Source organism: Xyrauchen texanus, chromosome 48 (assembly GCF_025860055.1).
Source record: "Xyrauchen texanus isolate HMW12.3.18 chromosome 48, RBS_HiC_50CHRs, whole genome shotgun sequence".
Lineage (NCBI taxonomy): Eukaryota > Metazoa > Chordata > Actinopteri > Cypriniformes > Catostomidae > Xyrauchen > Xyrauchen texanus.
In genome coordinates this window covers 7,656,571-7,670,281 of record NC_068323.1, presented here as the reverse complement: position 1 = coordinate 7,670,281, position 13,711 = coordinate 7,656,571, and the positions used below count along the sequence as shown (strand labels likewise).

General features: G+C 39.1%; 2 protein-coding genes across 3 annotated transcripts in view; both read right to left on the bottom strand.

Moving 5' to 3' along the window:
- LOC127639481 (uncharacterized) overlaps positions 1-13,711 on the bottom strand; it is a 52,713-nt gene that overhangs the window by 1,380 nt on the left and 37,622 nt on the right. Inside the window, exons 2-4 of the mRNA XM_052121532.1 lie at positions 7,701-8,033; positions 7,058-7,351; positions 3,944-4,020 (exon numbers count right to left, since the gene is read on the bottom strand). Of these exons, the coding sequence (XP_051977492.1) occupies positions 3,944-4,020; positions 7,058-7,351; positions 7,701-8,033 (704 nt within the window). The remainder of the gene's footprint in view (positions 1-3,943; positions 4,021-7,057; positions 7,352-7,700; positions 8,034-13,711) is intronic.
- The window catches only part of LOC127639583 (natural killer cell receptor 2B4-like), a 73,180-nt gene continuing 70,197 nt past the window's right edge, over positions 10,729-13,711 (bottom strand). For both annotated transcript variants that reach the window (XM_052121679.1, XM_052121676.1), the window contains exon 7: positions 10,729-11,308. The gene's annotated coding sequence lies outside the window, so the exon portion shown is untranslated. The remainder of the gene's footprint in view (positions 11,309-13,711) is intronic.

Genomic DNA, 13,711 nt, shown 5'->3' with positions numbered 1-13,711 from the left:
TAAACAGTAAACAAAAAAAGTTGTTTTGACCTTAACCCGTTCGGCAATTTCATTGGTCTAATGAAAGCTTCACGCCGCCAAAAAACTGAGCACGTCACAGAATGTTTTTTTTTTTTTTTTTATAAAATTTGAAAGCGGGAAAAATCCATATATTAGCCGCGTCATTGTATAAGCCGCGAGGTTCAAAGCGTGGGAAAAAAGTTGCGGCTTATAGTCCGGAAATTACGGTAAATGTTTGGAGCTGTCCATGGTGCTAGAGCACCCAGGCAGTGGCGAGTTACGGTGATGTGCCTGGTGTTTGAACCAGCACTGGAGAGGTATCATATGTAAAATACCAAATGGTATGACAGCGGATGCTGCTAACATAAAACCCAGCATTTTCTGGAAAGACTTCAGTGGAAATGCTTTCCCCAGTTTGAACTGAGACAAACACTGGTGAATGGTCTGGACGCGCTTGCTTGTGAGGTGCGCAAGTATGCTCAAGGGTTGAGTTGAACCCCCAAAAAGGAGGTTGGCTGGGAGAAAGTGTGCTTTTCGTCCAGTTGACATTGAGACCCTGGCTGTTCAAATGGTTCAAAAGTATGAAGGCCCTGTGCTCGCATAGCTGAGCCCCTGATCGGGCCATTAATAGCCAATTGTTAAGGTATTTCAGAATGCTCACACCATTATAGAAGGCCGGAGGTTGTCACATGCATATTGCACTGGCGTAGATGTGTGGAACTTCAGATGCTCCTCAGGTACTTCCATCTCAACCTTGCAGCCCCACCGTGCTTCCTCATGTGGTTCCTCGAGTCTTAACACAAAGGAAGCGGTTGGGAGGCAGAATCATCCCTCACAACGAGGGCTACCCTATAGCAGAGCATCTTGAGACTCATGTCCTCAAAGAGAGGGCAGTCTGTCCCCATGAGAGCTGCTTCGGCGTGGGTGTGGCCCAGGCAGCTCCCATAATGGTCTGATGGAGCGATGTGTCACTCACAGGAACACTTGCGCTACGAATACACACAAGCGCCTCTTTTACAGAGTGTTTAACGTTGTTTTATATGGGTAGATGTCTCGCTGAGCAAAGAACCCGATCCGGCAGGAAAGTGGAGAGATGTCTTCGCCAGGAAACTAGAGGGGGTGAATCTTTTACTCCTGTCTGCTGATGGGTGTCAGTCGATAGGAAAGATAGGGCTGATTTAGATGCGTATCCAAGATGAGATCATGTCGGTCTTTAAAGAAGAAAATTCAGAAGAAATTTTGTTTTGTTATATAGGGCAAATGCACGCCTAAAAGGGGAGGGGCTCAAACATCATTGCCAATCATAAGATTGTCGTTATGATAAAAGGGCTTCAAGTAGGTTGTGGAATAGGAATTTCCCCATAGCGTTCATTCCCATGTCAAGTGAAATGAATTGATAGGGAACTCCTTTTGGTTCTAATTTGAGCTAATACTGTATTTAGGAGTGAGATCCTAAAACAATAAGGTACTGTACTGGACCAGGTTTTTAGACACTTCTTCACTTAATGCTCCATTGAATCATACAGTATCCTTTTAAGGATAGTTTGCTAATTCTTTGTCTGCCTGGTGAAAACTTGGCTCATCATGCTGCTTTGCAAACCACAGGCAACAAGTTAATGTATAACCCTTAGAACATGTGCATGCATAGTACCAAAATATGTGGCACTCACTGTGAAAATTAAAAGAGGCTCAAAACACCATTTGGGGTTCCTTAATGGCAGATCCATCTAGAGATCCTCTAGACACCCTTTTTTTTTTGACATCATCTATTCTTTCAGAGTTTTTAGTTCTCTAAAATCATAAGTTCAATTACTTTTTTTTTTCAAATAACAATTTTCAAAATGAAAATTAGACTGAAAATTGCTGAATATATTTCAGTAACCTTTGTAGCTGAATTCGTTCTTATTTTAATGGAGAACAGATCTCTGGTATGTTTAACTGTAGTCTGATAAACACAGCACTTCCGCACATTAGCTCTCAGCGTTTTATGACCTCAACCTGCCCTCTATTTCTGTTTCTGCATCTCTCCCCCGCCTCACACTTAAAAACCACATCCTCTGAAAGCTACAGCACTTTTACCGCACTCACATGTCAAGCTAACTGAGAGACGACAACATCACATTACGATTACAAAACATAAAATAAATTAAATTAATAAATTTTTATAACAGTAGTTTTATGTCTCTAACAGATGTGTGCAGACCTGTAAACGCACTCTTCTTAATGCATGCGTCAGCATCAGGAAATACAAAGCAGAGCACTATGTAGCAAGCCATGCGACTAATTACTCTGGAGAATATGATGTCATCATGACAATGCTGATAGGCTGATGGCACCACAATATCGAGCTCAGATCCTTCACTGGCTGTGTATTAGAATCCCCGATTTGGCAACAAAAATACAATAAAATAAAATAATAATAATGTATATATACACTGATCAGCCACAACATTAAAACCACCTGCCTAATATTGTGTAGGTCCCCCTCGTGCCCCCAAAACAGCGCCAACCTGCATCTCAGAATAGCATTCTGAGATTATATTCTTCACACCACAATTGTACAGAGCGGTTATCTGAGTTACCGTAGACTTTGTCAGTTCAAAACAGTCTGGCCTACTGTTTGTAATTACACAAATCTAGGGGTGGGTTCAGGGAATGAAGTAGGGGGGTGTTCATCAAAAAAAGGTTGAGAACCACTGCCCTAAATCAAGTCTGTACAATAACTTTGTCAAGCCAACATCGTATGCCACATTCTAGTTACTTTCTCTCAAAGGCCAGATTCAAATGCCAATCAATATTGATAAGTCTTAAGAGACTATTAAAAAATATTAAAAAGTAAGAAAAGATAGAAGAAAATGTTAAGATTTCTTGAAACTTAATGAGACCAGGAGGTCTCCTATCCAGGTAGTGACCAGGCTCAACCATGCTTAACTTAAGTGAAACCAGGTGAGATAGCTACTGGCTAAGAATGGGTAGCTCAGTGGTAAAGAGGCTGGCTACCAGCCCTGGAGTTTGCTAGTTTGAAACCCAGGGTGTGCTGACAAGCTGAGTGGCTCCAGCCAGGTCATCTAAGCAACTAAATTTGCCCGGTTGCTAGGGATGGTAGTCACATGGGGTAATGACTTCCTCGTGGTTGCTGTAATGTGGCTCTCGGTGGGGTGCGTGGTGAGTTGTGCGTGGATGGCGTGAAGCCTCCACACACGCTAGAGCTCAGTGGTAATGCACTCAGCAAGCCAAGTGATAAGGATTGACGGTCTCAGACGCGGAGGGAGCCGCCACACAGATTTAGAGGACTTAGAGCACTTTGGGAATTGGGATCCAAATTGGGAGAAAAAGGGGAGAAAATCAATTAAAAAGAGAAAAATGTATGGTAAATAATCTTGTAAAGAATCGCACACATTTATGGGGATTTTGTTTCACAAGTTAGTTTAATCCGTTAACCAAAAAGAGTTGTTCAGTGACCATTTCTGCAAATTATGCCTTTGCGGCAGTAGGTGGTGAAAAATAAGCATATTTTATGGGTATTGAGAGTCAATGGTAATTTCTCAATACTGCCCTGACTTTGGGTTCTTGACTACAATTCATCATCTGATGCATACTCAGTTTTCAACCCTGATCAAGAACACATCAGCACACAAAGCGGCTGCCACTCTGTCTCGAACTGATGCCTCCAGCACGTCTTTATCCCCCTCACGGCTGATTAGCCCCATTCAGGGCCAGCCATGTGTCCTCCTCATCACACTCCTCCATCGCCCGCCCGACTCAGGTCGGGAAAACCACCGGTATGATGCACTCCCCTGCCCTCCTTTCAGGCGTGCCTTCTGGCAGGTCATCCCCGCCTTTCTGGAGCCCTGGGAGAGACGAGGGGAGGGAAAGGGGAGAGGGAAAGAGCGAGGCAGTATGACAGAGAAAGAGAAACTTGCTCGCCGGTATTCAGACATACTGTCGCCTGGTCCTCAACTGCTCCTCCGTCCTCTGGCAAACACCAGCTCGCCCCTCCCCCAGTGGACGGCAGTGAATCTGGTAATGACAACAAGGCTGTGAGGGATTGATATACATCAGCTGTAGTTTAAAGTGTTCATGAACAAAATATGCAAAGAAATATCTTTCCAAGAACACTTAGTAGACGTAAAATCCAGACAACATAAGTTGCAGAAAATCAGATGGGATCTAGTTACTTTATTCAGCTTTATAACGTGCGTGCCATTGGAGAGATGGTAAGTTGATCCCTTACAGCCTCATTTTCACTCCCATTAAAATCAAAGATGGTGCTACAGTGAATAAGGTCTGAGTTAAACTTCGGTAGTGGATGATGATGTTTAACGAGTCCATGAAAATGTAAGATCACATTTGAACACACACTGAGTCATTCAGGGCTGAAACAAGTCTCCAATTTTAAAATCTGTGTGTCTACAAATCTGCCAAGAGAAACTATATTTAATCATTTTTGAACTGAAGGGTATTTATGAACTCATGAACCAGTCCAGAAGTCTTGTTTAGACTCAAATCAGGGGGAACAAACCAATGATATGCCCCTTCACAGCCTGCACTCAAATGCTATTGGCTTGCGCCAATTACCTTTTAGCCCCACCCCTTTTCAATACTCAGAAATTCCAGTTTGTATTCAAACTACTAAGAAGAGTCAATTAACATGGAATACGCGAGGGAGAAAGAGAGTTTATAATGTGAGGCCACACCACCCTTCGACTATGTGAAAATGCTTGTGAGATGTTTTGGTGTCACTGTCACTGCAAATGGATACCATATTCCCCCTGGACTTTCAACCAACCTTTCTTTAATATGATCTTCCTACAGCCAATATTTCTGTAAAATAAAAAAAAGCTTCTCTGAGCTCAACCGACTGAATCCCCCCTGTTTTGTTTCAGCCCTGAGGACAAACCAGCGATACCAACTGAAGGTCTGAAAGATGATACTGCACAAAAGATGGCAAAATCCATCCATACAGGTGCAATGCCATATCAGTCATTTCTATCATTGCTCAGGCATACGGTGAATAAAAACATATGATGGGGGGGGGTTATTATATTCCATTGTCAAAAGGCATCTGTAAATACAGCAACACAGATCCAACAAACACCAGGTGTTAATGAAAGCAAGACAAGTATAGAGCAGCTGCCACAAAACTCACCAAACATGTGAGAGGGCTTTTATAAGAGGTTTCAGCTCAAAGAAAACACAACACAAGTGCTGTATTTATCGTGCATAAAAATATAGCATGGTCCAAAACATGACAGTATATACCAGAATGGTTGGTCTGTGAAGTCTGAGAAGTCTGTGAAATCATATATGAAAAGAATACGACATATTTTCACATTTTTTTTTGTGACTTTTGTGAGACTTTTGATCTTCTATGTACAGCTAGAACAACCAGAAGAGTGAAACCCAGAGTTAATGTGTTAAGACTTGTAGTAAAATAACAATTTGGTATGCAAATCAGACTCTTAATATCTAACCTGTGTTTGCATTTTACCAACGTTTATCACAGGTGTCTTTTGTGGCAGTATATAAAAATATAAAATGGGGAACGAGATCCGTTTAACTTGTAAAATGCACCAGTGCATGTCTATTTCAAACTGATTAATGACACTCTGTGTGCGTTTCTCCACTTTAAACGTGTTAGACTCACTTTAAAAGAGATGATAGTTGCATTAGTCTTTATGTACAGTACTTGCATAACGACATTATCATTTCAGGACAAGACTGGATTTTTGTGAGTACATGTAGTGAGTGACTAGTGAGAACCGTGTTAAGTTATTCTTAAATATCACATGCACTGAATCTTTCTACTTGTACTGAAACATTACAGGTGATAAATCACAGCAGTCTCATGTCTGTTCACATCCAGCAATGCTTCCGGTTGATACCAAGATAAACTCTCTCTAGCTGCATGAGCTGACAGGAAGTACACTACCAGTCAGAATCTCACATCTGAGCTACTTTATCTACTGTAGACTCAGGCCTGCACACAGTCACACACTGATCATTCTCTCAAGTATCTTCAAGCTGATGTCATTCCTGCGACTCTAGCACCACCAAACGGGATTCCACCATTGATCATACAAAGAGATAGCCCTGCCCCATCTCACACCACTGGTTGAATCATGCTATTGGAGAGTGTCTAAGCAGATCGCTCTAAACAAACACTGGAATGGGTGTAGATGATCTGTAGTTTGATCTACAACACAAACACACGTGGATCAGTGTCTGTCTTGCATTCAACAGCCAATGTTGATGAGATAAATAAAGAAATATCTGTTTGTGTTTCCATGTTGTTTCCATGCAATCAAAATGCTGTTTTTTTTTTCCTGCCATCTAGTGGCCAATTTCAATAAGACATGTATTACTAAGTTTCACATCCACCTAGATGCAATGATAATGATGGAAGATTAAGTGACTTACAGCAACTCTGTGACCACTCACCACACACTCTGTCATTGTGTTTTCATCTAATACAGTTTAAAAGGACAGGTGACGACATATAAACCTGCCCATTTTTCTTCAGCCCTGGCTGAAGTGGGCTGCAAAACGCCGCCAGGATATGCAGAGAAGGACAACAACATTTTCTCTTATTGTACATATTATACAAATGATCAGTTGGCATAAACAAGATGCACATAGACACTTGCTAAAAGCTACACACAACTGATACTGAAGTAATACTGTATTTATTAAGAGTGTTTGATTCTGATGTTTCTGATGGTAAGAGATCCAGTCTGTATTTCTATTAGCCGTCTGTCTCTATTTATCTCATTATTATCATATATAAAGAGAATACGATTAATAGATTTCAGCTATTTGAGTCTCTTGTAGGTCCAAACATCCACAATATCTGTTCATTTCTCTGTACAGTAAATCACACATGCAGACATGAATACCGGGACGACAGCAACTAAATATAAGTCAGCCGTATATGATATGAGTGCTCTACAGATCCTGTAATGAACCAAGAGATAAAAAGTGTCCCAATGTGACTTCACCCAGAAACAACTCCAGAAAAATATCAATTACAGTTCAAAACAATGTAGAATAATCACACCTGAACACATCTGACAGACTTCATTAATGTTGAGATGTTTAGTCTGGTTTCTGATGGGATTGTTGATCACACAGCTGTAGATGTTGTTCTCCTGATATTCCACCTCCAGAGGTAGAGAGAGACTGTTGAGATCAGACACACTGATGGAGGACAATAAACTGTTTCCTTTGTACCAGGAGAGAGTCACATGTGTCACATTCACCACTGAACACACCAACACACATTTAGATGAACTTTCAGATGATGAAGAACATTGAGAAGAGACTCCGGTGATGATGGGAACGGGAAGACGAGCTGGAAAACATGAGATGAAAGCATACTGCCATCAGCACTAGTGCATCTTGGGGGATTTTTGAACCTCCAAATCAGTTTGTTCATGAGCTTGTAATCACTGAATAATAAACGGATCAATTAAGACTGGTTAAAGATCCATAATGTGTTTAAAATGAAACTCAATCATCAGTCTGTGGTGTTTTACAGTGTGTCCAGCATCTGAACAAACTGATCACTGATCAGCTTAATGACCGACACACACTGACTACTCACAAGACTTTACTCCATCCCACCGCACACAAGTTTAGACATGAAATAAAATCAATAAACACTCATGACGTGTATAACATGACTTCTTCAGTTTACTCACCGTATACAGTAACACTGAATCTCTTCACTGAAGTTCCTCCACTGCGGATCATCTCAAGCTGATAAAGTCCAGTATGAGTGATTGTGATGTTCTTGATGGTGAGAGATCCAGTCTGATTGTTCAGTTGCAGTTTATCTCTGAATATTTCATCATTACTGACCGAAATAAAGTTTATTTGGTCCCTTTTAATGATTTCAGCTATTCGAGTGTTTCGAGGTCCAAACCTCCACAGTATCAGATCATCTCTCTGTACTTCAGTAATATTAGTGTGTAGAGTGACAGAATCTCCCTCCAAAACTGTCTTCAGTTCATCTGAATTATCACTCAAAACATCTAAAACACACAAAGATTTCAGATATAAAACATCAAATCCTGTTTAACCCCAATTACATTGACAATAACAAATTACAACAACCATGTCAAATTTAACTCTGAACAAGCCAAATGAATAAAGAAACTCTAAATATGACCTTTTTGTTGTTTATCAGATATATGATTAGTCATAAATAATATTGTGCAATGTAAAAAGAGTTTAAATAAAACACACACACACACACACACACACATAAACAGAAATAAAATGAACCTCACTTACAATTTGTGATGAACATACACAGACAGAAGAAAGCACTGTGTGACATCATAATATTCTTCAAAAGTTTGAAAAAGTCAAACTCCATCTGACACGGTAGTGAACAACAGAAAGTCAAGAAATAATCCTACAGTCCGCTTTCTCAAAATCTCAAACTAAAATGTTGGCAGAAAACAATCCTTATTATTGAGCCCTGAACACATAAAACTGCACAAACATCCACACCTGCCTCAAACATCTCTCATCAAATCATGTGTTTGAGTTCAGACTCAATACTCTAAACTGACCTAAATAAAGAAGACCACAGAAACACTTTGACTCAGAAACAGAGTAGGTGGTGTGTCAAAGTCATGAAGATCCTGGTGTGGATTCTGCAATGAATTATTCATTATTTTCGATATTAAAAGATTTAGTTGATCATGGGGTTTAGTTGATCCGGGGGGGGATGGGGGTTACCTACACCCCAGTTTTAAATCTAAGTAAATATAATATAAGTGAGGGCCTGTCAAAAGCCCCTTTTAGGAACTATTGATTTTATGAGTGTTTTGTATTTGAATGTCTGTTCAATACAGTTCATCACGTGTGCTGGTGTGTCAGATGCATCTGATAGATCTACAATACTTTTCAAATGTCAAGAGCTCCCTCTGGTGTACATATACAAATTATACCAACATATGTTTGAAACTCCAAACTACTTCATAATTTCCATTATTATTAAGCCACAATTAAAATAAATTGTTATATAATTAGTCCAATGTTTACTGTAGCTTGCATTCTGACATGCTTGTTCAGAAAAACAAATACATGATAAGAGTAAATGTGTCACATTCTTCTTTATTATTTTTTATTATGCAAATGACTGCTTGGACTGAAGGATTCGTTTACTCGATTGCGAGTGTTTTAATATATATATTGAATCCTGGGGTGGCGGCGTAGTGGGCTAAGCGCATAACTTGTAATCAGAAGGTTGCTGGTTCGACCCCCACAGTCACCACCATTGTGTCCTTGAGTAAGACACTTAACTCCAGGTTGCTCCGGGGGGATTGTCCCTGTAATAAGTGCACTGTAAGTCACTTTGGATAAAAGCATCTGCCAAATGCATAAATGTGAATGTAAACATCAGAAAAGAAGATTAAAGTGTGTAAAGTGCAATTCTTAAATGATCTAAATGACTGGTGCACACTGTCCCGCACAAGCGTATAGACAACATCTATAAATATGATATACATCTGAGATATACAGAACACACTTGTGGACTCATTACAGTTTTTTCCAATTGCTAACACACTATAATGACGTGCACAGCACAATTATTTAAACTGACACACAGAGAGCAAAACTTCTTCTCAAGTCTCCAAAAGTCTAAACACATTTTCTGCTTTACACACATTTTGCAATTCAAAATGGCACTTTTTACATGGACTGCACACGGTTCTCTGCATAAGAGACAACAATCTGACATAAAGTCACATGTTTGCCATTTCAGAACACTGCCATTCAAAATGACACTATATGAGCAGATTGGCCAATTACATGTGCCACCTGGCCAAACTCCTCAATGGTTAATGGTTAACACTTCAATCAGGAAGTAAGCACTATGAAAAGACAGGATTCAGGGATGGATAAGGCACTCAAGGTGCTTCTTCCCTCGATGTCTGGTAAGGGAAGATATTGCCTGTGATGTGGACGAGGCGTTGTGGCCAGACCCGGCTGTGCGGAAAGATGCTGCATTATTTTTCTTGCCTCATTTTTTTTCTAAATATTTTTTCAGCAATTTTCTTTTTCAGTTTACTGTTTTTTGTGAGCATATTTTTGTTCAGTCCAATATAAATATATCGACTTGTTTGGTGAAAAATAAAAAAATAATGTTTCAACAGCATGTGTGTGTGTATCTGCAAATATTTCTGTGCATCTGAACAATCTGAAGAATTTTCTACAATTTGAACTATTTTAGTATTATGGCAAAACATACTAAAGATGAGAGTGCTTTTCATTATGCACAACAGAGTGTAGTTGGTTAGACAAAAATCTGGTAATATGAATGGTGTGTGCCATTTCGTGCAAATGTTTGATTTTGATAATGCTATATGTAGTTTTGGTTGCAGTGCTTCATTTTGCAGGATATATGAGGTATTTTGTAGTTTGGGTGTGTGGTTTTGTGAATTGTGTTAAGTATTTTGATAAAACCAGCCTAGTTTGCAAAATTGTGTGTTAGCAATAGGAAAAAACTGTATTACAGATGATCACTGAATAATCTGAATATGATCATAAAATGAACATCACATGTGATGAAAATGAATATTATGCTGAATTTACAATAAATATATTATAAAAGATTCATAAATGCTACTGAACATCCACACTGTCAGGAATAAAGCGTTTATGACCATTAAATCAATACGTTAAAAAAGAGCAAAACATTGAAATAATCCACATTCCAAAAATATATTCTGATATAAAAATATAATCTGAACATGATCAGTCAAGTAACTGGATTACAGATTATTCACATTAAATAAAGAAAGATATTTGAAATCCTGAGTGCACATAAACAAATAATCAAAACAGATCCAAACATTATATTTAAATAAACATCATATAAAGGAGAAAATGATTGGACAATAAATGAAGCGGACAAAATGCACGTGTCAGTTCAGACACAAAGTGAAATCTGTGAATATCAAGTGTGAGGCAACAGACTGTGAGATGTTGAATAAGAAAAGCAACAAACAGCTCAAGATCAGCTGCATAATTGCATAAATCCATTTACAAATCATTTGAGGAAATAACATTATAATTCATGAACAATATCTGCAGCTTGATACTATTTACACACAAAATATATCAAATGTACACTTTAAGAATAATCCGTCCCAATAAAAGGTTAAAACATTTTCGATTCACTAGTAGACAGTGACGTGCATTAACCCTTGTGCGACCTTCCGGAAGTCTTTTGATCATTTTGGCTGTTAATGCCAACGGCATGTGTATTTTTGGGGAATTTTGATATTTCAACCTCAGTTCCTCTAATACATCTATAATACACTGAGGACACAATATAGTCACACTCGGGACCTTCAGGACACAAATGTCATCATTGAAACCCATTAAAACTGCAATATTTGATCCCAGTGACATTAAAGCATAAAATCATGAATTCTGTGATATTATGATTTTATTCTGAAGCCCTGATTTAAATGTAAGTGATTTATTTTTCCACCAGATGGCACCATTTATCTCATGTTTAGCCTGTGGAGCAACTACAAGCTTTTCCCCTATTATCTGTTTGCTGTATTATAGAGACCTGCAGGACAACTGAATAAATGATGCAGCTGAAATTGTGTGTTTTTGCTGGTATTGATGTCAGAGTGTGTTTTATATGTGTGTATTGAGAAGCGTGTGTGAAACAATGGTGGCAATATATAAACAAACTGGCATTTAAAGGGTTAAAATCCTGAAAACAAATATTTGGTAGTTTTGATCAGGACTGATGTTGGTTAAAATTATTAACTGACTGAAAGTGGAAAATAATATTATTATGGCAGACATTTTTGTCCTCAAAGGACCTCCGAGTAACTTTTATCGACACACAAGGGTTAAATTCAATCTTGTAAGAAAATGCCCACGCTGAAATAGTCCAGATAAAATTTTGATGCAGAAATAATTAAATGTGTTAATTTCTCAAATTTGACCTGGACACACTTTTCCAGAATCCCCCTGAGAGAGTCAGTATGTCAGTTTTATAGTATTGTGTCTGTCACTAAACTGGCCGATAATACCTGAAGGGTTACCCCGATATCATTCCTATTCATGTCAAAGTTGCCCACACAGTACTGCAGAACACAGGACGAGCACCCCCTGCTGGCGGCCAACATCTCTTCCAGCAGCAACCTTTGTTTTGAAGCTTTCCAATCCAGATACTAACCAGTCCCAAATCAGTTTTATCTTCAGCGAGCGCCCAACCAAGAGCTGCGGGGTCACAGCTGATGCATAAATCATCTGTACTCGACCCTGTGCAGCTGACAGACTGTCAGATCCTCATATTATGTCACAATCCTCGAGTACACGATGTTATCTGCTTCATCAGACTTCTGTAAAACAGTCAACGACAGATAAACAGAGAGGAAAGAACAATTTAGACACCACAGACACAATAACAGTGTTAATACCACAGATGCACACATTACATATGAAAGACAACAGACTTCAGTGGATGTGCAATAAATCAGGTTAGCAGCAACAAACAAACAAATAAATAAATAATGCATTCTCAACTGACATCCGCTGAGACAGAGCACACAACTCAGGACACGTTTCACTGGTAAATGTCTTATAATACATGCTACTGAGTTTAGAAATCTAAATGTTAACTTACAATCCAACAATGTAAACTCACATTTGTGAACAGCTGTCTTCACAAACTAGTTACCACATTTCCCGTTAATAACAATAATTTTTTTCAGGCCAGATAACTCCGCCCCCTCCGCTACATGCGGCCAGCCGCGAGCGCAACATGCAGGATATCATTGGGGTACTAGCAGAAGCACTCTGTAGTGTGAACACACTGTTCGCACTAATTGCATTAAAAATGGCACCGAAATGTGCAGAAGTGATTTGGGACTGAGTTTGATTTTCTGTCTAACTTGCTGAAATGGAGAGTTTATTATTATTATTATTATTATTATTATTATTATTATTTATTATGGGAAGACAGACTTCACTCAATGATACGACATCTTACCTCATGTTGGAGACTTTGTGGACAGAACGTTACCGTTGAATACTGCAGCTCTTCCTCCTGAGTTTGGGCTGTTTTAACAATAATACAGAAAATGTGTTTAAAAGGTGTTTAACAGGGAAAGCACACATTTCTCTCACTGTGTTATGTTTGTGGTAATACTTGCCTTCTTGTTTTGATATCTTGTGTTTCTTGCTGACACATATTCTCCAAACCAGAGCCAGAAACAACAGCCCTATTATTATGGGCACTATACACAGAAATATATGCAGACGAGTGTCTGTAATAAAGCACAGAGGACAAACGTTAGAGTAACTTTGACATGACCGTCTGACCTTTACAAATGTGCAACAGATCAACAGCAAACATTTCACCACCAACAACAAGATGCAACATGAGTCAACACTACTTTTATTTGTGAAATATTTGAACATTTGTAATCCTCAGTGAATAAAAACGTATGGACTTCACTACTGTCCTACCTGAACACGTCTGACAGACTTCAGTAATGTCGAGATGTTTAGTCTGGTTTCTGATGGGATTGTTGATCACACAGCTGTAGATGTTGTTCTCCTGATATTCCACCTCCAGAGGTAGAGAGAGACTGCTGTTGAGATCAGACACACTGATGGAGGACAATAAACTGTTTCCTTTGTACCAGGAGAGAGTCACATGTGTCAC